Consider the following 26,570-nt stretch of genomic DNA (forward strand, 5'->3'; position numbering starts at 1 on the left):
GTATAAGAAGTACTACACTACATTGATAGAGTACGGGACGTCATAGAAAAAATATGATTCCTCCAACCAAAGATACTGCACTTGCAGTACACCTTTACAGAGATTCGTCCAGTATCTGCAACAATCCCAGTGAAAATCTGTCGTCTGCTAGAGGGCATAATCGCCCCCCTCAGGCTCCGACGTGTGGGTGTGTAGCCGTGAACGCCATCGATAGCCGACATAGTGGCCAGAAATTGCTGAGAAAGTTACAGTTAGTGCCTAACGTCGAAGGCTGCGAGACCTTTTACGTACGATAATGTCGACAAACAGATCTTAAGACGTAAACGAAAATACCAAACACAGGTATACGCCTAGACTATAAGGATCTCCTCCCCTGTGTTCGCCGGATAATGCCCATATGGAATGGAACTGATTGTACGATCGTGGCCATCAGGTCACGAACAGGTGTGCCCAACATGTCTAACACTATACCAGACCATTTCCCCTATGTGTGGTAAAATAAATATGAACAAAATATAAGGCACTATGGACACTGAAGCTAGCACAAATGGCGCTTAATCGTTCAGGGAGAGTGTGTTCCGCCACAGAAAAACCTGTTGTAATGTGTCGACGCTTTTGCAGATAAACAATGCTAAGAGTTTAAGCGCCAAACGCTTTCTGTCACCACTCCTCCATAATTTCTTTATGGAAACCAGTTTTAACTCGTCGACACCTACACGCTCATCAGAGGAATTCTGTGGACTCTTTTGCGTATAAAGGTTGCTTATGGTTTAAGCACCGGGTACAAACCTTCCCATCACCACCGTTTCTTCCTCGACTAACCAAAAACATACTCCCTCCTCCTCCTTCCAATCGTCATGCTTTTGAAACTAACGTGGGTGACTCCATATTCAGCTAGGCGGCCTACTGCGTGGAATGAACACACTTAACAAAATAACCCCAACAAGTACAAGTGACATTATTATAAATCTCAAATGGTACGTAATTTTGACTGATCCATAGAATTCCAAAGACATGCGCTGGACAGCTAACGCAGTGCTGTATTTGCTACGAAAATAATCTGTGGATTAATAATGAGTATGTCTCAAGCGTGAGGTTGACTGGTGCAACAGGCATACCTCTTCCTCCCACTACAAGTGAACCAAACAGAGTATATCCGAAAAAAATCTAGTGACTAAAAGACAATTCCAGGACCATGTCGACAGTTGGATAGATCTTCCACAGTATTAGTATACGACGTCACTATAGTACTCATGAGTAAGTGTGGAGATAATCATATATGACTTTGCCACACGCTAACGTGACTCAGAAATGGCCATAGTGCAGAAAAAAAAATGAACGCAACATACAAAGTCATAGACTCACAGAAGTAACGATGCTATAAAATGCGACCTTCGAGACCGAGCACCGTATATCGATAAGCAAATCCTCCACGGACCAATTATCAGTGTGATTCAAAAATGCGAACAACACACACACATGTTGCATATACCTGATAACAGAGCAGTCAGCAACATATTTATGACGAAATGCTGCTAGTACCTGCCAGTGCTATGGATCTGGAGAACACGACGGCCGATGTCGAAACTTTGAGTCTGCAGACAGTCCTAAGAATACTGACCTGTATTTGGTCTTGTCAGACCTATCTCGCATGTCCCAGAGGAAGTACCTATTCATTGACTCCAAGTAACCAGGGGAAAAATCATACGTAAACTGAGGTGAGGAGTATCACTGAAAAGCCCAAAATTGTTTTCAAACGGCTTCCGTCTTAAAATTTAACACCGCCTCGGTCACAATCAAGCAATTGAAAGAATAGTTGAGGGTGGCCAAGATGTCGCCGGTATCAGAGGAAGTCGGCGATTGATAATGATGACAGTTTGCCACTGGAACAGCCACAAGAATAAAAATGTACTGAAATGAATTTATACCACATTGTGGGATGCTTTATACAGTTTTATTAACAAAATAGCATTATTTAGTAGCAAATACATTCCATATATGGACTACTTACAATAATATCAGCAGATGTTGGACGTTGGTGTGCTACACGAATCCGCCTCTCATATATCGTCAGAGTACCGTCAACACAACGTTGTTGATGACAAATCGCAAATCACGTAATACTGGAGGCTAATATTTCTGAGAGTAATGGTTGCATAGCCTATCTGCGGAGCGATATTTTAGAAACTCGATTGTACTAGGAGAAAAACGTTCTGAGGCGAACATGCAGTAACATGGGTTATGTTTGCACATTGCAATGGGACTCAATAAAGAAAGAAGCATTCTGACAACGTACGTAGTATTATATTACGATCGATGTATCACAAGATAGACTCATACACTGTTTCCTAAGAAGAAGAATGAAAAAGGCTATGATCAACCAACGTGATTTATGAGGCTGTTGACCAGCTTTGTAGCAATGCCTTTTTTGTGACTGTAACGCATTTTTTTGAAAATCGTAATAGGTCTTGACTGTCTTTTTAAGTAGAGCATGAAGGTATAGCATCCTGCTATTACTGAATAATCAGCGGTGTTCCACAATGTGTACTCAGCCAGGTAAAAGTATAAGATGTATTCGAATTTTAGGATCCATAATCAGAAATAGGTCATGATCAATTCCATTGGAGCCGGTTTTACTCACCTCCAGTAGACAAATTGCGAAATGATCTGTGTAATTTTAACAGATCTGCTCGACAAACAATATCTGCTATACGTATCAGGAAAGCACAGTTTATTTTATGTTGCAACCAGCCAGACCCTCTAGAGCAAATGCGTAGTTGTTATTTGCATCCTCAGATTTACTCTCACTAGAATTTCCCACACTGATTTGCTTACGACAAACAGACAGTCATTTGCATGTGCGACATAGAATGCTACGAAGATACAAATAGACTACAATACAACTGTCAGTAACCCGTTTGGTATTTTGTGTAACCCTTTATCAGTGCAGTTTGGTGAGGGTATACGTGCTTCCACCCAGTCAAAACTACATTAATTCTCTTTATGATGGGGGGTTGAAACGATGTTATTCCGTCTATCTCAATAGTTTTTTATGTCTGTCACTTCGCTGTCGCAACCCCTGGAATGCACATCTCCACGTTAAATAATAAAACTATAAAGATACGATTCTGTAACCGATTATTCGACCTGATTGCCAGGAATATGCGTGGCTCTCTACATGTTACCCATATCTACTTCAACTCCCCAGAAAGTTGTGTTTCAGATCTCACATAGACCTGTATTTACCAACTCTCTCTCTCATGTGTCATCTATAGTACGTTTATGGTAAACACATGAAGATGATTATTCGTACCGATGAGGGAAAACACATGTGAGCAAAAATAGAAGTACTTTCGCTCATATAAGGTCGCTAAACTTTAATCTACTTAATATATACCTGCTCGAGACATTACGTGCTTTACACATCTATACAATCACCAGTTAGGCCTCTCCTTTACACTAGCAAATTTTCTTTCCGATCACCCCCCCCCCAAAAAAAAAATATTATTGACACACTAGTGAAATCCTCTTGGAATGATGACGTTTCTGATAGTTTCAGAAAGCGTAAACAACTACGACGTCTCCCAGTCTTGATTCAAAAAAATGGTTCAAATGGCTCTGAGCACTATGGGACTTAACATCTGTCATCATTCCCCTATAACTTACAACTACTTAAACCTAACTAACCTACGGACATCACACACATCCACGCCCGAGACAGGATTCGAACCTGCGACCGCAGTGGTAGCGCGGTTCCAGACTGAAGCACCTAGAACCGCTCGGCCACCACGGCCGGCCAACTTTGATTCAATAGCATGTACCAGGCCCCCAGCCATAACAAGTCGGACGAACGGACTCTCATTCCATTCCTTCCCGTTGAGTGAGGGAAAAAATATGTTTCTGCAGTGTACTAATTTACTTACAAATAATATCCAGCAGTGCTCGGAAAAAAGAAATTGATTTATAAGCAATTAGTTCTCAAACACTTTTACAATCAGTGGACTATGATGGTGGAAGCCCGCAGGATGGCAGATAGAGCAGTCGCCTACCCTGAACGATTCAGCAGTGATAGGCATGAGCTACCGCACCCAGCAGCGATGAGATGTGGACTGTTGGGTGGCTCACGAATTCGGCGTCCCTGAAGGTTCAGTTACAACAGCAGCTGTGACCTTCCACACGTATCTGCTGTCGTGGTCAGTATTGTTTGTGGGTGCCAGTACTAATTTGGCGATATCCTTAACTGACGCTATTGTGGAGAACAGTGCTCTGCACCGAGAGAAATACACTCCTGGAAATTGAAATAAGAACACCGTGAATTCATTGTCCCAGGAAGGGGAAACTTTATTGACACATTCCTGGGGTCAGATACATCACATGATCACACTGACAGAACCACAGGCACATAGACACAGGCAACAGAGCATGCACAATGTCGGCACTAGTACAGTGTATATCCACCTTTCGCAGCAATGCAGGCTGCTATTCTCCCATGGAGACGATCGTAGAGATGCTGGATGTAGTCCTGTGGAACGGCTTGCCATGCCATTTCCACCTGGCGCCTCAGTTGGACCAGCGTTCGTGCTGGACGTGCAGACCGCGTGAGACGACGCTTCATCCAGTCCCAAACATGCTCAATGGGGGACAGATCCGGAGATCTTGCTGGCCAGGGTAGTTGACTTACACCTTCTAGAGCACGTTGGGTGGCACGGGATACATGCGGACGTGCATTGTCCTGTTGGAACAGCAAGTTCCCTTGCCGGTCTAGGAATGGTAGAACGATGGGTTCGATGACGGTTTGGATGTACCGTGCACTATTCAGTGTCCCCTCGACGATCACCAGTGGTGTACGGCCAGTGTAGGAGATCGCTCCCCACACCATGATGCCGGGTGTTGGCCCTGTGTGCCTCGGTCGTATGCAGTCCTGATTGTGGCGCTCACCTGCACGGCGCCAAACACGCATACGACCATCATTGGCACCAAGGCAGAAGCGACTCTCATCGCTGAAGACGACACGTCTCCATTCGTCCCTCCATTCACGCCTGTCGCGACACCACTGGAGGCGGGCTGCACGATGTTGGGGCGTGAGCGGAAGACGGCCTAACGGTGTGCGGGACCGTAGCCCAGCTTCATGGAGACGGTTGCGAATGGTCCTCGCCGATACCCCAGGAGCAACAGTGTCCCTAATTTGCTGGGAAGTGGCGGTGCGGTCCCCTACGGCACTGCGTAGGATCCTACGGTCTTGGCGTGCATCCGTGCGTCGCTGCGGTCCGGTCCCAGGTCGACGGGCACGTGCACCTTCCGCCGACCACTGGCGACAACATCGATGTACTGTGGAGACCTCACGCCCCACGTGTTGAGCAATTCGGCGGTACGTCCACCCGGCCTCCCGCATGCCCACTATACTCCCTCGCTCAAAGTCCGTCAACTGCACATACGGTTCACGTCCACGCTGTCGCGGCATGCTACCAGTGTTAAAGACTGCGATGGAGCTCCGTATGCCATGGCAAACTGGCTGACACTGACGGCGGCGGTGCACAAATGCTGCGCAGGTAGCGCCATTCGACGGCTAACACCGCGGTTCCTGGTGTGTCCGCTGTGCCGTGCGTGTGATCATTGCTTGTACAGCCCTCTCGCAGTGTCCGGAGCAAGTATGGTGGGTCTGACACACCGGTGTCAATGTGTTCTTTTTTCCATTTCCAGGAGTGTATGTTTCCCATCTTTAATATATCTCTTCTGAGTAATATTTACGTTGTCTTCGTTGGAGTCAATTAAGAGTCTGCACATAGTATATAATTCATAATGGTTCAAATGGCTCTGAGCACAATGCGACTTAACATCTGGGGTCATCTGTCGCCTAGAACTTAGAACTAATTAAACCTAACTAACCTAAGAACATCACACACATCCATGCCGGAGGCAGGATTCGAACCTGCGACCGTAGCGGTCGCTCGGCCCGAAACTGTAGCGCCTAGAACCGCACGGCCACTTCAGCCGGCAGTATATAATTAAAAATATATACAAACAGAACATAATTAATACACTTCCACTGCAGACAAAGTGTTGCTGTTCTGCAAGTTATCCGTTAGCTGACACCACGTGGATGTAGCTGGCACAGAGGACAATGGAGACATTGTAAATGCCTAAATGACTTTTGCTGTAGTTCACAAACACACGATACACTCTATAAGTTGTGTATTTTAGCCTCCAGCCTGATAATCTTTAGCCAAGAAGTACGTAATAGCTCTTCGTAGTTACATGGCTGGAGGCTTCATAAGATCTATACGGTGGTTACCAGTAACTTTGAAACTTCCTGGCAGATTAAAACTGTTTGCCGGACCGAGACTCGAACTCGGGACCACTCCGCTGCAGAGCGAAAATCTCGTTCTGGAAACATCCCCAAGGCTGTGGCTAAGCCATGTCTCCGCAATATCCTTTCTTTCAGGAGCGCAAGTTCTGCAGGGTTCGCAGGAGAGCTTCTGTAAAGTTTGGAAGGTAGGAGACGAGGTACTGGCAGAAGCAAAGCTTTGAGGACGGGGCGTAAGTTGTGCTTGGGTAGCTGGGTGGTAGAGCACTTGCCCGCGAAAGGCAAAGGTCCCTAGTTCGAGTCTCGGTGTGGCACACAGTTTTAATCTACCAGGAAGTTTCATATCAGCGCACACTCCGCTGCAGAGTGAAAATCTCGTTCTGGAACCAGTAACTTTGTTAACTCCTGGGCTTGTGATCTGACGTATAAATTTATTACGTATCTCTATCCTAAAGTACAAGGTCATCCACTTTCAACAGGCCATTCCAACGACCTTATCGTTGTCCGCAGTGAGAATGCTGTTTTCATGGCAGTCTCCTTGCATGAAGAAGTCGTGGTCTGATATTATGTAATGGGTATATGTGACGTGACTATTGCTTCTGTATCCACTCGACCGATTACCACATCTGCATAATATTTTTGCCTAAGCACATCTGTGACACCATGTCCATCACTCATTTTGTACATGTAACTACAGCAAAATCCATAAATTTTTTTCCAAGAAATCTTCGTTGACCTCTCTGTCTCTCAACCTTTAGCACAGATCTCTCTCTATTAGCAGACAGATTGCGCAGTGATTCTAATAGATTACTCATGCTCATAGTTTTGTAGGAAAGCACCGAAGAGACCTCCCGAGACGGTTTGATCAGGCATTTATGGCACATTCCGACCACAATCTAAGATAAATGCAGGTATCCTGTGTGACCATATCGTATTTTTTTACCGAAGTCTTTTATATTTCCGGGCAATGGCCTTGCCGCAGTGGATACACCGGTCCCCGTCAGATCACCGAAGTTAAGCGCTGTCGGGTGACCATCCGGGCCACTGTGCGCTGATGCCATTTTCCGGGGTGCACTCAGCCTCGTGATGCCAATTGAGGAGCTACTCGACCGAATAGTAGCGGCTCCGGTCACAGAAAACCATCATAATGACCGGGAGAGCGGTATGCTGACCACACGACCCTCCTATCCCCATCCTCCGCTGAGGATGACACGGCGGTCAGATGGTCCCGACGGGCCACTTGTGGCCTGACGACGAAGTGCTGAATGCCTTTTATATTTCCATCATTTTTCGATATTTATCCATCTCTCTATATGTAAGTATACAGGTATAAATATGCTCTTATTGCTTACACGACCAGAAGTGGCTTGGTATTTTTTATGCCATCCAACTTTGATACAAAGGCCAAACCCAGCCAGTGTATATACTTATTCTTCCACTAGCAACAATAAGTGTCAACATCAACGTTAAGCCAGATGTAATTGTGTTGGAGATAGTGTGTCGCCGTTATTGTGCTTTAAACACACATTTATGTTATTTCAGGTCTTCCCACTCTGTCCCTCCACCGACGCTGGAGGCGTCAGCGGAGGAATACGTATATACCCTTTTTATCTTAGAGCGTATTTCCGGGGCGTCCCCCGCGTATTTCAAACAGGCTTCGGAAATGCAAAATCAGTAAATGGAACTAAAAACGGAATGTTCATGGTAAACTTTTGTCGTATGCAGCGTACTGTATAACACATCACAGCGTGTGACACTTTTATTCTCACACAACGTACAATGTGTTTTTAGTGTCAACGACACATTGGACATTTTATAATCTGTACAAGTACCGGGAGCTCGTGGAGACGGGGTTGACACAGATGTGTTACTCTATTTTCTTGTACACATCCATTTTTTCACTTTTCCTAAAACGTTACTAATTACTGAATGGTTCATTCGTGCACTTTCGTGAGCAGAGCATTGGTAGTTCAAAGATGCTTGTGTTGCTTGATTGCCTGGGACAAATGTTTGGCAAAGAGGGAGATCAAGTCAGAGATACTTCTGTAGTGGAGAGTGGTGAGTTTGGATGTGCGTACAGGTTTGGTTGGCCCAACTACCCAGCCCCTCCGGCTAGCTCAAAGAAACAATTAGGGGACTCTCCGTCATTTTTGACTTTATGGTTCCGACTTGATAAGGGAATGGACGGACTCTCTGATCGTCTCAAAATGGTTCAAATGGCTCTAATCACTGTGAGACTTAACATCTGAGGTCATCAGTCCCCTAGACCTAGAAACTACTTAAACCTAACTAACCTAAGGACATCACACACATCCATGTCCGAGGCAGGATTCGAACCTGCCACCGTAGCAGCAGCGCGGTTCCGGACTGAAGCGAATAGAACCGCGCGGCCACAGCGATTGGCTGTGAACATTTCAATCAGGGTGAATGGTCTATCAGAATGTGATATATTGCAGCTCAGATTATCAATTCGTTCTTTTTCAGCTCAGTTTGAGTTATGAAAATGTTCCGATCCCATTTTTAATAGTATTTCTCATAAATTCAATGTGCCTGACTTCGTTTTCTGGCTAAAATGGCTCTGAGCACTATGGGACTTAACTTCTAAGGTCATCAGTCCCCTAGAACTTAGAACTACTTAAACCTAACTAACCTAAGGACATCACACACATCCATGCCCGAGGCAGGATTCGAACCTGCGGCCGTAGCGGTCTCGCGGTTCCAGACTGTAGCGCCTTTAACCGCTTGGCCACACCGGCCGGCCACTTCGTTTTCTAACGGGTCTTTTGTGCTAACGCTAAACCAACACTGTGTGTCTAATTGTATGGCGCCTTCGGCACATTTAGCGTGTGCTGAGTTACGATGGCCGTTCAATAAGTAACGCAAAACATTTTTCTTCTGAGAGTAGGTTGGCTTTATTCAAAATTCCAATACACCATATTACTCCCCACTCTTTTGGCTACAAACCTCTATTTTTCAACAGAATCGCCATTCAATGCGACGGCCTTACGACATCTTTCTGGGATGACCTGTATGCCCACGTGGTATCACTCTACTGCTCGACGGTGGAGCGACCGTGTTGCTGAATCAATAACCTCCCTTGTTATCCACGTACTGCTTCCCGCAGAGTGATTACTTCATTGGGCTGAACAGATGGAAGTCGAAAGGAACGAGATCCGTGCCTTAGGGTGGATGAGGAAGAACAGTCTATTGAAATTCTGTGTGGTCCTATCGGGTGTGCAGACTTGTTTGAGGCCTTGCGTTGCCATGGAGAAGAAGTTCGTTTGCATTTTTGTGTCGACGAACAACTGAAGTCGTTTATCCAAATTCCTGAGGGAAGCCCAATAAGCTTCAGAGTTGACCATTCTACCAAGAGGGAGGACATCACAATAACCCCTCTAGAGTTGCCATGACTTCACCGGCTGGCTTTGAACTTTTTCTTCGTAGGAGAGATGGTGCGGCACTCCATGTATTGACGTTTTTTTTCCGACTCGAAGTGGTACACACGTACACTCCTGGAAATTGAAATAAGAACACCGTGAGTTCATTGTCCCAGGAAGGGAAAACTTTATTGACACATTCCTGGGGTCAGATACATCACATGATCACACTGACAGAACCACAGGCACATAGACACAGGCAACAGAGCATGCACAATGTCGGCACTAGTACAGTGTATATCCACCTTTCGCAGCAATGCAAGCTGCTATTCTCCCATGGAGACGATCGTAGAGATGCTGGATGTAGTCCTGTGGAACGGCTTGCCATGCCATTTCCACCTGGCGCCTCAGTTGGACCAGCGTTCGTGCTGGACGTGCAGACCGCGTGAGACGACGCTTCATCCAGTCCCAAACATGCTCAATGGGGGACAGATCCGGAGATCTTGCTGGCCAGGGTAGTTGACTTACACCTTCTGGAGCACGTTGGGTGGCACGGGATACATGCGGACGTGCATTGTCCTGTTGGAACAGCAAGTTCCCTTGCCGGTCTAGGAATGGTAGAACGATGGGTTCGATGACGGTTTGGATGTACCGTGCACTATTCAGTGTCCCCTCGACGATCACCAGTGGTGTACGGCCAGTGTAGGAGATCGCTCCCCACACCATGATGCCGGGTGTTGGCCCTGTGTGCCTCGGTCGTATGCAGTCCTGATTGTGGCGCTCACCTGCACGGCGCCAAACACGCATACGACCATCATTGGCACCAAGGCAGAAGCGGCTCTCATCGCTGAAGACGACACGTCTCCATTCGTCCCTCCATTCACGCCTGTCGCGACACCACTGGAGGCGGGCTGCACGATGTTGGGGCGTGAGCGGAAGACGGCCTAACGGTGTGCGGGACCGTAGCCCAGCTTCATGGAGACGGTTGCGAATGGTCCTCGCCGATACCCCAGGAGCAACAGTGTCCCTAATTTGCTGGGAAGTGGCGGTGCGGTCCCCTACGGCACTGCGTAGGATCCTACGGTCTTGGCGTGCATCCGTGCGTCGCTGCGGTCCGCTCCCAGGTCGACGGGCACGTGCACCTTCCGCCGACCACTGGCGACAGCATCGATGTACTGTGGAGACCTCACGCCCCACGTGTTGAGCAATTCGGCGGTACGTCCACCCGGCCTCCCGCATGCCCACTGTACGCCCTCGCTCAAAGTCCGTCAACTGCACATACGGTTCACGTCCACGCTGTCGCGGCATGCTACCAGTGTTAAAGACTGCGATGGAGCTCCGTATGCCACGGCAAACTGGCTGACACTGACGGCGGCGGTGCACAAATGCTGCGCAGCTAGCGCCATTCGACGGCCAACACCGCGGTTCCTGGTGTGTCCGCTGTGCCGTGCGTGTGATCATTGCTTGTACAGCCCTCTCGCAGTGTCCGGAGCAAGTATGGTGGGTCTGACACACCGGTGTCAATGTGTTCTTTTTTCCATTTCCAGGAGTGTATTTCATCGCCTGTGACAACGTTCGACAAAAACTTGTCACAGTCAGCCTCGTAACGCGAAAGCAACTCTCTGTTATCAGATTTACGGTCAATAAACGATCTTTTACCTGAAGTTAAAAATTACGAGATCATTTGGAGGAAATGGGATGCCGCAAGGAAGAACATTTGCCTGGCGCACTGGAGGGTAGCAGACCAGTACAGTAAGGACAGGCGTCCCGTTAACTTGCAAATCGAGGATGTAGCTTCCTTAAAAAATTCCTGGCCTCAGGGTAAGGGAAAGAGGGGCTAACCAGCAAAACGCTATCCCTTCTGTCTTGCGAGATTATTAAGCGACTATCTTCCAAAAGTTATCTGATTCAGGATCATGCCAATAATAAGGTGGTGAGAACTCATCTGAGCCAACTCAGGGAGTCAGGACGGCGTGAAGGCTGGCGACTGGTTAAAAAGTTTCTCCCTGAAGGCCTGCTCCCCCCCCCCCCCCCGCCCCTATGTTTTCTTTAAGGAGGGGAGGACTGATCCGATTAAGCTTGTGGCAAGTAAGAGACATCTGTTCTTGATAGATCGGTGGATCTTCGGATGTTGTTGCCAAGGGGCAGGTGGAAGATATAGAGGTATACGTGCACTGGTAATATTGTCCAGTGACAGTGCTCTTGGAGCGGTAACAAGTTACAGTGCTTTGGTGTGGAAGCAGTGTGGAAACGAAGTCTGCACGTGATGAGAAACAGTCTTATGTTTTTATGCCTGCAGAACTCTGCTGACGCCGGTGAGCGGCTGTAGAGGGCGCCTCTACTCACTCTGCAGAGTGAGGGCAGAGAAGACGAAGAGGATGGCGCAGCTCCAGCTGCCGTCGCTGTGCACCCAGTTGACCAGTCTGGCAGCGAGCAGCACCAGCAGGAAGGTCAGGCCGCAGCATGCCCACAGCGACGCTCTGAATGGCTTGAACAGCGCCCCGTATATCCCCACGATCTTCGGGTGCCGGAACATGATCTTCGAACTGGAACATACCCACAGTGCATGTCCCATAGTGGTACCACCTTGCGTCGCAGTACGGGACAAATCATTAGTTTCCTATCACTTATTCTTCTTGCCAAAAGAAAACTAATTGAACATGCGGGGTGTTTACAAATATTTTCACAATTAAACCTCTTTGTTGTTGTTGCGGTGGTTTCAGTTTGAAGACTGGTTTGGTGCAGCTGTCCATGCTACTTTATCCTGAGCCTCTAAATAACTACTGTATCCTATATCATTCTGAATCTGCTTACTGTTGTCATCTCTTGATCGCCCTCTACGATTTTCACGCCCACACTCCCTCCAATACTAAACTCGTGATCCCTTGATGTCTCAGAATGTGTCCTATCAGCCGATCCCTTCTTATAATAAGGTTGCGCTCAAATCTTTTTTCTCATCAGTTATATTCACTACTTCCTCATTAGTTACGTGATATACCCATTTAACCTTCTGCACTCTTCTGTAGCACCAAATTCCAAAAGCTTCTATTCTCTTTTTGTCTAAACCGTTTCACTTCCTTACATGGCTACACTGCGGACAAATAACTTCAGAAAAGACTTCCTAACACTTACATCTATTTGCGATGTCAACAAATCTCTCTTTTTCAGTTACGCTTGCCTTGCCAGTCTACATTTCATATGCTCCCTACTTCGGTCGTCATGAGTTGCTGCCCAAATAGCAAAACTCTACTACTACTTCAACTGTCTCATTTTGTAATCTAGTTCCACCAGCATCACCTAATTTGATCCTATCAGATTCCATTACCTTTGTGTTACTTTTGGTGATGTTCATCTAATGTCCTCCTTCAAAGACTCTGACCATTGCGTTTACCTGCTCTTCAAGTCATTTGCTGTCTCTGACAGTATTAAAATGTCATCAGCAAACCTCAAAGTTTTTATTTCCTCTTCCTGAAGTTTAGTTCCTACGTCAAATTTTTCTTTGAGGATAGGCTACAATCGTGTCTCACTCCCTTTTCAACCACTGCTTCCCTTTCATGCCCTCGACTCGTGTAACTCCCACCTGATCTCTGCACAAGTTGTAAATTCGCATCCACTGCCTGTATTTTAATCCTGTTACCTTCAAAGGTTCAAAGAGAATGTGCCAGTCAACAGTATCAAAAACTTTTTCAACTTCTACAAATGCTATAAACGTAAGTTTGTCTTTCCTTAAACCTATCTCGTACAGTAAATCGTAGGATCAGTATCGCTTCGCGTGTTCCTATATTTCTCCGAATTCCAAATTGACTTCCCAGAGATCGGATTCTAACAGTCTTTCCGTACTTCCGTAAAGAAGTCCTGTTACTATTTTGCAACCATGTCTTATTAAACAGATAGTTCGGTAATTCCACACATAACGGCATCTGCTTTATCTGAAGTTACATTATTCCTGAAGTCTAACGGTATTTCGCCTGACTCATACAACTTGCGCACGAGATGGAACGATTTTGTCATGGCTGGCTCTCCCAAGGCCATCAGTAGTTCTGATGGAATGTCGTCTACTCGCAGGGCTTTCTTTCGGCTTAGGTCTGTCAGTGTTCTGTCAAATTCTTCACGCAGTGTCATATCTCCAATCTCATCCTCATCTACGTCCTCTTTCCTTTCTATAATATCGCTTTCAAGTTCATCTCCCTTGCATAGACCCTCTATATACTTCTTTCAACTTTCAGCTTTCACTTTTTTTGTTTCGGACTGGTTTTCCTTTTGAGGTCTTGATGTTCATTCAGCTGCTTCTCTTCTCTCCGAAGGCCTCTTTTATTTTTCTGTTGGCGATCCTGTCTTTCCCCTAGTGAAATATGCTCCTAAATCCTTACATTTGTCCTTAAGCCGTTCGTGTTTAGCCATTTTGTACTTCCTGCCAGCCTTATTCTTTAGATGTTTGTATTCCCTTTAATATGTTTCATTTGCTCCATTTTTAAATTTTTCCGTTTCACCAATTATCTCTTGTGTTATCCAACGATTTCTGCTAGGCTTTGTCTATTTTCCTATTGGATCCTGTGTTGCCTTTACTATTTCATGTCTTAAAGCTACCCATTCCTCTTCTACTGTCTTCCTTTCCCATGTTATAGTCATCCGTTGCATAATGCTCCCTCTGAAATTTCAACAACTTCAGATTCTGTTAACCTATACAAGTCCGTTCTCCTTAATTTCGTAGCTTTTTACTATTTACTCAGCTTTAATCTACAGTTCACAACCAATCCATTGTGTTCAGAGTCCACATATACTCCTGCAAATGTCTTACAATTTAAAATCTGGTTCCGAAACCTCTGTCTTACCTTTATATAATCAAACTGAAACCTTCTTGTGTCTCCATGTCTGTTTCACATATACATCCTTCTTTCATGATTCTTAAACGATCTGCCATGATTAAATCATGCTCTGTGCAGAGTTCTAGTAGGCAGTTTGCTCTTTCGTTCTTTTCTCCCAGTCCACATTCAAATATTGTTTTTCCTTCCCTTCATTTTCCTCTACTATCGAATTCCACTCCTGCATCACAATTAAATTTTCGTCTCCCTTAACTATCTTATTAGTTTCTTTTATCTGGTCAAACATTTCTTCAATCGTTTCATCACCTCGTACATGGAAGAAAACAGAAATTTGGATCAGTTTTAACTTATGCATCGAAACTAAAAGTTCACCTTAGCGCTAGTTGTAAGTTGCAGGTTATTTGGTTTCCTGAATATGCCTCCCTGGTACAACTAGCTCGCTTGCCCGTCGTGTATTACTCAGCGTGGTTCATGGCGAGATGGTGATAACACAGCAACAAACGGCATTCTGAGATCTCCATTTCAAGAAGTGCAATTCAGTTACAATCGTGCGGAATAATTTTTAGCAGGGTGTACAGCACTGCATCTCCTGTGCAAGTGGCATATGGATCTCACATTACTCCATTGGTCCACAAGGCCGCCTGATGTCAGGGCTTGTAAATTTTTCGTTGGGTTTGTGTAACTAAGTCTATGTGCCTCCACTTGCAATAACTTTGAGCGACTGCAAGGCTGCATAACAACAGACGTTAACTTAGTAACTCTAACCATGCTACAAAGATACAGAAAGACTTAGCTACTTTCTGGATGTTTGTTGAGCGCCTCATTGAGAGCACATTAAATATTTCTGAAAGGTAAACGAAATGTCTGATCCTGAACCTAAAAGCAAAAAGTATCCCAAGGTCGTATTTGCATGCATGTGAAAGATATATAGTAAAATTAGCGTTAATTTTTACAATGAAGCGTTTTAGTCCTGTATGTAAATTGAAATTTACGACGTGTTTTGGTATACGTTTAGGTGCAAGACATAATTTTATGAAATCGTTTGAGTCATTTTGAAACATCGTATATATCTGTTATTCCCACTATTTCGAATCTTAATGGAGTACTTGCAGAGAAAAAAGTGCAGAAAATCTTGGGACAAAATAGAACACTATTCGACTAGACATTTATCAGCATGTGTTCGAAACAACATTCATGAAGCAGCGGAATGTAACAGAGAACAGTTAGTCTGACATCTCCCTGACAACTGCACTCATAAAATGTTTTGAAAGTGTTTTTATTATGTCTTTTGTCTTCTGTTTGGTACAAATGTTTCATATGACTTTAAGCTAACTTCTCAATGAATAAGAGATTTAAAATTTTATATGTAGCTCAGAACTTTATGGCAACACAGTATTAACCAGCTTTAGTGTAGGTCGTTTTGGCAGGGGTAGAGACTGGGGTGTTTTAATTTGGTTACATCTGACATCTAGGCTGCCCTGCATGACTGCCATGTTCTGTGAGTAGTATCGGAATGTGCTTCAGGAACTATATGACCAGAGAGTGTCGTGTGAGCAGGGACAGAGATGAACAATGGCAGAGAGGAGGGGGAAATGAACAGGTGGAGGTGGAAAGATGAGATGGATAGAGAGATACAGGAAGAGGAAGTAATGGAGAGAGAGATGAGGGAGACAGAGAGGAGGATGAGAGAACAGAAGAGAGGGTGGAGGAGATGTGCAGAGAGAGGTGATGGGAGAGGTGTTCAGGACGAGTAGATGGGGGCAAAGAAAAGAGATGGAGAGAGGTGTGAAGTGGGAAATGATCAGAGAGAAGGGTAGGAGGTAATGAAAAAAGAGAGGGGAGGAAATGAACAGAGAGTGAGAAAGGAGGATACAGTAATATTGAGGGGGAGGGGGAGAGGAGATGGGAGGATAGTGGGATATGAGGAGATGGACACACAGAGGGGGCAGATGAACAGAGTGAAGGGAGAAGCAGATTGAAAGAGAAAGTGCAAAGGAGTATGTGGAGAAAGAGAGAGGGTAGGAAGAGAATGATAGAGAGTGGAAGGAGGGGCAGATGGCCAAAGAGGGAGGGGAGGAGGAAATGTGTGTGAGGAGGAGATGGGGTGACGGGAGACAGAGATAAAAGTAGAGAGAAGGGAAGAGATGGACACAGGGAGGTGGTGGAGAAGGCGATGGACAGAGAAAGAGAGGAGGGAGAGCTGGCCAGAGAGAAAGGAAGAAGGCGATGGACAAAGAGAAAGCGAAAAATGTGGGAAGGAAAAGATGGACAGAGAGGAGAGGAGAAGATGGACAGAGAGGGCAGGAAAAAAAGGAGAGAGCGACAGAGAGAGAGAGAGAGAGAGAGAGAGAGAGAGGCGCGATGTGACCACACATTCAAGAGAAAAGCAACTGGTATAAAATAGTATTGAAATAAAAATCTTACAAATATAAAATTAATTTTGCTTGCTTCTTTATTTTATTTCTACGAAACTAGCAATCAAGCAAATTGACATATTATTAGAAGAAAACTACACCACTAGTCTGTTTCAGATATTTTGCTGTGAACACATAGTGTGTAGTGAGGCGATCACTCTGTTGTAGAAATAATTCAAAAGTCAAGATCGTTTAAATACTGTTTACTGGATAACCGGTTTCAACACACTAAATGTGCCATCATCGGATCCGAATGTAGATTAACATTTTTTATGCAAGTGGTTTATAAATGTTATTCTACATGAAGATCCGATGATGGCACCTTTAGTGTGTTGAAACCGGCTATCCAGTAAACAGTATTTAAGCGATCTTGACTTTTGAATTATTTCTATTTCAGATATGATCAAGTGAAGAGACACTGAAATAAACCTGTAATTTAACACAATCTCCTTAAAATGTTTCAAATCCACTGAGAAATCAACACACATAATTCTAAACAGCAGAAACTAATTAATTAAATGAAAATAAATTTATAATACACGTTGTTTGAAAATGAATATCCAAATTTTAAGGTTTTGTATCATATATTCCGCTTGGATTGTAAATAATGCATCAAATAAAAGAGCGTCTCGAACACTTTTCCTTAGGAGTGTTCAATATGAGCACCATTCACCACATGGCTCACATAGAGTCGATACGTGCCGACTTAGCAAACGAAACGTTACCTCATGACGATGAAGATTTTTTGGAACGTGTCGTCTTTAGTGATGAATCGACACTTCGTCTCAGTGGAAGTGTGAACATACGTTGTTGTTGGTTGGTTGTTTGGGGAAGGAGACCAGACAGCGTGGTCATCGGTCTCATCGGATTAGGGAAGGATGGGGAAGGAAGTCGGCCGTGCCCTTTCAGAGGAACCATCCCGGCATTTGCCTGGAGTGATTTAGGGAAATCACGGAAAACCTAAATCAGGATGGCCGGACCCGGGATTGAACCATCGTCCTCCCGAATGCGAGTCCAGTGTCTAACCACTGCGCCACCTCGCTCGGTCATGTGAACACACGTGATGTGGTCTTCTGGTAGTCAGGAAATCCCAACGATATTGTACAGTTCTAATCGTATTTTTTTTTTTTTGTGCTATGTCCTGGCGAAAAATTTATGGGCTTTTCCTTTTCAAAGCAGTGTAACTGCCGTTTGTATTCTTGAGGTGCTAGGACTATGACTCCTTCCGCAACTGGAGGAAGCTGATCCACAGATCTTTATTTGATAGCAAGACGGTGTGCCGCCGCATTAGCGTAACGTCAGTACCCCGTTGGTTAAAGGACGCTGTAGCCGACTGCGGGACTGTCTGCAAGAGGCTGGATGACAGAACTTGTTTTGCATGAGTCCACGTTCACCCGATTTGACGCTATGCCATTCTAGCTTTGGGAATTCATAAAGGATCATGTGTATGTGCCTCCGCTGTCAGCTGATCTACCCGAGTTACGAAATAGTATTGAAGCACGTGTTGCACCAATTACTCCGGACACACAGATCAAGGTTTGGGAAGATCTCGCCTATCGACTCGATGTGTGCTGTGTGACGAAGGGTCCTCACACTGAACACTAAAACAAGCTGTTTCGTTGCTCTTTCGTTTGATGCATTATTTGCAGTCGTAATTTGTCTTTAATAAATGCTACAAAGCCTTAAGACCCGGATATTCGATTTGAAACACTTTGTATAACAAGATTTAAATCGGACTAAGAAGGATACAATATTTCTCCTTGCCGCATACTGCTTCCTAACCCCGCGCAGATATCCCTGAAAATTTGTTTATGTGAATTTTTGACAGCTATGAAAATACTCACAAGATTTAAAACGACAAACGTGGGAGGCATGCAATAGATGATAGTCAGGAGATGAACTACTCATGCAACAGTTATGTGCTGTATGTACTCCACGTTTTTGTATGAAATTTGGAAAGTTTTTCATTGCAGTTACCAATTCATAATCACACATTTTCATTACTGTCTGTGTAGGATTCGGAATCTGTATGGGGCTAGGGAAAATTATTTTATGATTTTTAACCCGACTGAAAAACGTGCTATATTAAAAAAATATTTTTATTTAATTATTTATTTTGCTATACGGCAGGCCCTTTGGCCTCTTCAAAGACTTATTAAGGGCCACCAAACCAGCCTATCTCGCATTTCTAAAATCTGAATATGCAGAAATGCAAATTAATCTCATTTCGCAACCATACTACTCTGTAATGCAAAGAAGGTAATGAGATGCTATATACCGGCATGTACATGGTTGGGAGTAGGATGCATGCATATCAAAATTCTGTTCATTTCACGCTGGAGACGAGCGGTAACTTGTAGGCAGAGAGAAGGCCAGGATGCGGGAATAACATCCGGTAACTGGGCATTATGACGGAGTCCCTTTCTGTAGCTAGTGGCCTCTTCTCTCGATGTCGGGTAACAGGGGGTCTATACGAATTTTGTTTCAAATCCATAGTTAGTGAAAGCTTTCTTAATCGACCACGATTGGCCGAGTTCTGACACAGCGGAGAAGTCGCACACCGGGTGCTGGCGGGAAGAGAATCTGAGTAGTTGTTGGTTCCTGGCCGCTGAAGGAGTCGGTCGCGTACCCTGCTGCCCTTGCTTCAGAGTACTTTCATTCGCAGCTTCATTTGTCCGAACATCTAGACAAACAGAGTCTTGCGCAGTTCCGGCCTGTAGAGTTTCAGTTGATTTTTCAGCCGCCCAGAATTCAAGGTGTGGTTTCTCAGCGATTGCATCAGCTGAAACACTTTGCCTCCTTAATTGATATCGAGGCACTGCATCCGATTACCCTCTTGTTTAGCGATATTTCACTTGTTGTCTTTGCTCCCCCTTCCTATAGTAAAGAAGCATACTAGATTCCTTGCAGTGTCACTTGTACAAGGTCTTGCAAACACCTCTATTAGATAAGGACTGTTTACATGTTTTGTTTCCGCTCATATACTTGATTGTTCCTTGTACAAATTCATGATCAATTCTGTGTTTCATTAAAAAAAATTCTGTTGTAATATTTTTTATGATGACATTTATCTGTTAAACATTCAGACTCACCAGAATCCTTTCCCGTCACCATTTTTGGAAGGGAAGTTTGAGAATTTAATTTAGTGAACAAATTATATGAAAGGCTAAACACCCCATGTAGGATTTATATCAGGATCATTATAAGACTGCGTTACACACCATGTGCTGATTCAATATAAACCCACTTGGGTGTGATTTACATAACATCGGGATTCTGCCCTCTGACTTGCATATTGTGACTGGGCTATTCTTACTTTCCTTATATTTCAGATGGTGAGAGATCTCTTAATTTACGCAAATTCATGTATTACATTTTATTTATCAAACAACAAGTAATGAAGTCACACGTTCTGGCGCGCATTCGCCACCCCAGTAGACAATCAAGCAGAGGATCGCCCGCCGGAGGGACGACAGCCACATAAAAGAGCCCATCCAAATGTGCTGCCGTGTGCAGACGACACGTTTAGCGTCATTTGGTCGTACAGACTGATCAGTATTTTCTAATGACGTTACCTGCCTGCTACAGCACGTAGGATGGCTTGGCAATAGTCAGGGCTGGTAGCGTCAAGAGCCAGAAATATTACGCTAGCTACGTACAGATTAAGTTTTACCACACTAACCATCTAGGCTACGGATGCTGTAATCCGGAGACGGAACGTGAACAGATGGGTCGTTTTTAACGGAGAAATTAGTATCCGGCGATACTGTGATAATGACCCTGTCGATCAGGTACACATATATGACCTGGTGGAAAACACTTGTAGCCCCTGTGTACGCAGGTGATGCAGTAGTGTACAGAGAGGTGATATACACTCAAGCTCATAAATTAAGAATAATTGCAGAATGTGGTGTCACACAACGTTGCACTACACAAATATGGCGCTAATGACATACGCACATACGGAACACACACAACACAGATCTGTAAGTCCACGGTACCCGTGATAAGTTGAGAAAACCGACCTGAAACACATGTGCTTCTAAACTCCACTGTTTACTGCGCATGTACCCCAACATCAATATGGGATGTGATCACCATACACATGTACACAGGCCGCACAACGGGTTGGCATATCAGGTGCTCGAGCAGCTGCTGGGGTATAGCCTCCCATTCTTACACCAGTGCCTGTCGGAGCTCCTGAAGTGTCTTAGGGGTTTGAAGACGTGCAACGATACGTCGACCGAGAGCATCCCAGACGTGCTCGATGGGGTTTAGGTCTGGAGAACAGGCAGCGCACTACATTCGCCTGATATCTTCTGTTTCGAGGTACTCCTCCACTATGGCAGCTCGGTGGGGCCGTGCGTTATTATCCATCAGGAGGAAGGTGGGACCCACTGCATCCCTCACAAGGCGGACATACTGGTGCAAAATGACGTCCCGGTACACCTGACCTGTTACAGTTCCTCTGTCAAAGACATGCAGGGATGTACATGCACCAATCAGAATTCCACCCCACACCATCAATCCATGACCTCCATTCAGGTCCCTTTCAAGGACATTAAGGGGTTAGTATCTGGTTCCTGGTTCACGCCACATGGAAACCCGGCGAGAATCACTATTCAGGCTATACCTAGACTCGTCCGTGAACATAACCTGGGACCACTGTTCCAATGACCATGTACTGTGTTCTTGACACCAGGCCTTACAGCCTCTCCTGTGGCCAGGGATCATTGGATGCACCTTGCAGGTCCCCGGGCGAATAAACCATGTCTCTTCAGTCGTCTGTAGACTGTGTGTCTGGATACAACTGTTCCTGTGGCTGTGGTACGGTCCCGAGCAAGGCTACCTGCAATACTCCGTGGCCGTCTGCGAGCACTGATGGTGAGATTCGGTCTTCTTGTGCTGTTGTACACTGTAGACGTCCCTTACTGTAGCTCATGGACACGTTTCCTGTCTGCTGGAATCGTTGTCATAACCTTGAGATCACACTTTGTGGCACGTGGAGGACCCGTGCTAAGACCTGCTGTGTTTGACCAGCCTCTAGTCGCCCTAGTATTCTACCCCTCGTAACGTCATCAATATGTGTTCTTTGAGCCATTTTCAACACACCGTCATCATTAGCACGTCTGTAAACGTCTGCACACTTACTCTCTGCACCGTACTCTGACATGTATCAACACACCTCTCCATATGTGGACTGCTGCCAGCGCCACCATGAGACGACCGCAGGTCAAATTCACGGCATTGTCATACCCCGAGGTGATTTAAATCCGCAAACCGCCCACCAGAGCGATGCTTCACCATGTATCAGCATTATCCTTAATTTATGTGCATGAGTGTAGTTAGAAACATGAATCGAAATGGAGAGAGAAGATGATAAGGCCTGATGCAGAGATTCACAGATGAGTCTTTATATGTCTTACAGTAAGCCTACAGTTAATTACTTTCAGACTTTTAGGTACAATGTCGTTTGACTACGCAATCGACTATTGGTCAACAGAACCTAGTCGTGATACTGGTGCGTCTGTGCGGGATAATTTAAGGTCAAACTTCGACATGCCTTGGCAGAAGGTTACGGATTACTCCTCGTTTCAGATCTCCAGGAGAGGACAGGAAGGTGGAGGTGACGTCGGTGGGCCCACGATTTTTGCACCTTTGCAGAGGAAGGTTTTAGGCTCCTTCGAGGCAAATTTAAAACTTTCGTGTCGCACTGGGAAGCAGTTGCAGTGTTTAGAAAAAGTGATTCTTTGATATTGTTGCGCAGCGTATTTAGGCGTCATTGGAATGCGTAGTGTCATTGGTCGCCATTTTGGAATCGCGTTTGTGTTGCATTTTGGGACTTGTTATGGCGTCATTGGTGTCGAAGAGTTTAGTTTATCCCAGTTGTATGTAGAGATATACTAGAGAAAGAATGGCAGAGAAAGATCGTATCAGCCAAACCTCCAAAACATTTGTCTACATCTACATCCATACTCCGCAAGCCCCCTGACGGTGTGTGGCGGAGGGTACCTTGAGCACCTCTATCCGATCTCCCTTCTGTTCCAGTCTCGTATTGTTCGTGGAAAGAAAGATTGTCGGTATGCCTCTGTGTGGGCTCTAATCTCTCTGATTTTATCCTCATGGTCTCTTCGCGAGATATACGTAGGAGGGAGCAATGTACTGCTTCCTCGGTGAAGGTGTGTTCTCGAAACTTTAACAAAAGCCCTTACCGAGCTACTGAGCGTCTCTCTAGCAGAGTCTTCCACTGGAGTTTATCTATCATCTCCGTAACGCTTTCTCGATTACTAAATGATCCTGTAACGAAGCGCGCTGCTCTCCGTTGGATCTTCTCTATCTCTTCTATCAACCCTATCTGGTACGGATCCCACACCGGTGAGCAGTATTGAAGTAGTGGGCCACTGTACTCTAACCTACATCCTTTGTTTTCAGATGGCATTTCCTTAGGATTCTTCCAATGATTCTCAGTCTGGCATCTGCTTTACCGACGATTAATTTTATATGATCATTCCATTTTAAATCACTCCTAATGCCTACTCCCAGATAATTTATGGAATTAACTGCTTCCAGTTGCTGACCTGCTATATTGTAGCTAAATGATAAAAGATCTTTCTTCCTATGTATTCGCAGCACATTACACTTGTCTACATTGAGATTCAGTTGCTATTCCCTGCACGATGCGTCAGTTCGTTGCAGATCCTCCTGCATTTGAGTACAATTTTCCATTGTTACAACCTACTATATACTAATCATCCACAAAAAGCCTCAGTGAACTTCCGATGTCATCCACCAGGTCATTTATGTATATTGTGAATAGCAACGGTCCTACGACACTCCCCTGCGGCACACCTGAAATCACTCTTACTTCGGAAAACTTCTCTCCATTGAGAATGACATGCTGCGTCCTGTTATCTAGGAACTCCTCAATCCAATCACACAATTGGTCTGATAGTCCATATGCTCTTACTTTGTTCATTAAACGACTGTGGGGAGCTGTATCAAACGCCTTGTGGAAGTCAAGAAACACGGCATCTACCTGGGAACCCGTGTCTATGGCCCTCTGATTCTCGTGGACGAATAGCGCGAGCTGGGTTTCACTCGATCGTCTTTTTCGAAACCCATGCTGATTCCAACAGAGTAGATTTCTAGTCTCCAGAAAAGTCATTATACTCGAGCATAATACGTGTTCCAAAATTCTACAACTGTTCGACGTTAGAGATATAGGTCTACAGCTCTGCACATCTGTTCGACGTCCCTTCTTGGAAACGGGGATGACCTGTGCCCTTTTCCAATCCTTTGGAATGCTACGCTCTTCGAGAGACCTACGGTACACCGCTGCAAGAAGAGAGGCAAGTTCCTTCGCGTACTCTTTGTAAAATCGAACTGGTATCCCATCAGATCCAGCGGCCTTTCCTCTTTTGAGCGATTTTAATTGTTTCTCTATTCCTCTGTCGTCTATTTCGATATCTACCATTTCGTCATGTGTGCGACAATCTAGAGAAGGAACTACAGTGCAGTCTTCCTCTGTGAAACAGCTTTGGAAAAAGACATTTAGTATTTCGGCCTTTAGTCTGTCGCCCTCTGTTTGAGTACCATTTTGGTCACAGAGTGTCTGGACATTTAGTTTTGATCCACCTACCGCTTTGACATAAGACAAAAATTTCTCAGGATTTTCTGCCAAGTCAGTACATAGAATTTTACTTTCGAATTCATTGAACACCTCTCGCATAGCCCTCCTCAAACTACATTTTGCTACTTGTTATGACGTCACTGGTATCGAAGACTTTAGTTTATACCAGTTGTATGTACAGATTTACTAGAAAAAGAATGGCAGAGAAAGATCTTAACAGCCAAACCTCCAAAGCATTTGTCTGAAGTGTTTGGAAAGAGAATGGTAACACTAGAACAGGATAGCTGGATGGCGAGGGGCCTCCGTTCCCCACATGGGTAGGGTGTAGAGATGGGGGATCCGCTCTTGAACTGATTCATAGAGTTGAATCTTTCAAAGGAGTGAACAATCAGTAATTCAGAAAAAAAGAACGGTAGCTCCAAACGTTTCCCACGGCAGAGAGAGAGAGAGAGAGACGGAGCATATCAGCAGCGCCTCTGCTGGTCACAGCACAGTGCACACCACACAACACAGCCAGCGCCGGCCTCTGCCCTGCTTCTACCTTGGCTGCCTGCATTGTGCAGTGCCCCATTGTATTTTGTGTTTCACATATGCCGTGCCGTCTCTGTGCATCGTCTGCCGCGTGCAGTGTCTGGCGCAGCTTAACTTCGCATCGCACTCTGTCGGCGATCGTTTCAGTCGCACGTCCTGCCCTCTGGGCAGTTGATGCGAGCAACAGGACAGAGAGCCACCTAGCGGATAACATAGGAACTACTTGCAAAAACCTGCTCGCAAGGGAACGGACGATTTGTCTCGGAGCGGGTGAGTTCACCGCTCCCCCCACCCTCGGAACTCGCCCGCTCAACTCTCACCCCACCGTTCTCGACTCTAGCCAGAGCGTTGAGCAAAGCAACTCAGGTGTCACTCTGGTCTCTGCGGTCTTAGCTCACGCAGTAATACAGCTCGCGGCTCGACCTGCTCGACTCAGTGCTTCTGCATCGGAGTTCGTCTCTATTGGATATTGTTCTTTGTAGTAATACCGCTATGTATATTACATTATTATGTTATGTATACATCATTTGTTTTTATTTTATTTTTATTTGTTTAAACTGATCAGATTAGGTTCCTGACGACTCCTCTTACTATAGGATTTTTATTATGGACACTCGAATTTACGCTTTAATTACGAGCGAACCGATAAACGTATCGCAAAATGTGATACACCAATATTTACCTTGTTTTATTCTGCGTAAGGCTATATGCAGCACTTTCGTTTTACAGTCAAATTTATTTTTTTTCTTATTCTGGTACGGATTTTGCGATTTTAGGCGTCTTCAGAAGGAAACGTTCACTTTAAAAATATATGGCTTGCGATGTATTTGTATGAGGTTAATGAAATTTTAATACATTATAGCCAAATATATTGTTAATGTAAATCTCAAGTTACAACATTTTCCGATCACCCAAAAAACCACGATAGTGCAAAATAAATCAATAATCAAAAACTTTGTCATATCGTGGAAATTTCAATAAACAATACAAAATTCTTACTCATTATCTGTGTTACTTCAAAATAGGATCAAATAAGATCACAATACAGGTATACTACTGGAATAAACCAAGTTTAAAGGGCAATGTGCCTTCCATTTATTTTCTATTGTAAATGAGTGGTGAGTCATGAAAAAGAGCTAATTCATTTCAGGGAGTGAACAGTTCTGATCCGATCTCTGAAAAGAACAGTTTTGCCCATCTCTAGTAGGGTGTCAGGGAGAGGGAGAGACGGACAGTCCCGCTTACGTCCAGAGACGCGACGGCCCGGTGAAGTCGACGTAGCCCAGCCGCTTGGCGCTCATGATGAGCGCGGGCACGCCCAGGTCCGCGGAGCCGTTGTGCAGCAGGCCCACCACGCCGTCCGTCGTGAAGCCGAACGAGGGCGTCGCCATGAGCACCAGCCTGCGCAGGCGCATGCGCACCAGCGTGAGCGCGGGCCGCCGGCAGCGCAGTGCGTTGCGGGTTGCGGCAGCCGTCGTGAAGGGGTTGCGC

General features: G+C 45.2%; 1 protein-coding gene across 1 annotated transcript in view; it reads right to left on the reverse strand.

Moving 5' to 3' along the window:
- The window catches only part of LOC126089288 (glutamate receptor ionotropic, delta-2-like), a 110,349-nt gene that overhangs the window by 49,518 nt on the left and 34,261 nt on the right, over positions 1-26,570 (reverse strand). Inside the window, exons 4-6 of the mRNA XM_049906938.1 lie at positions 26,325-26,480; positions 12,028-12,227; positions 9,813-9,816 (exon numbers count right to left, since the gene is read on the reverse strand). Coding sequence (XP_049762895.1) covers positions 9,813-9,816; positions 12,028-12,227; positions 26,325-26,480 — 360 coding nt within the window. The remainder of the gene's footprint in view (positions 1-9,812; positions 9,817-12,027; positions 12,228-26,324; positions 26,481-26,570) is intronic.

The sequence above is a fragment of the Schistocerca cancellata genome, chromosome 1 (genome assembly GCF_023864275.1).
Source record: "Schistocerca cancellata isolate TAMUIC-IGC-003103 chromosome 1, iqSchCanc2.1, whole genome shotgun sequence".
Taxonomy (NCBI): domain Eukaryota; kingdom Metazoa; phylum Arthropoda; class Insecta; order Orthoptera; family Acrididae; genus Schistocerca; species Schistocerca cancellata.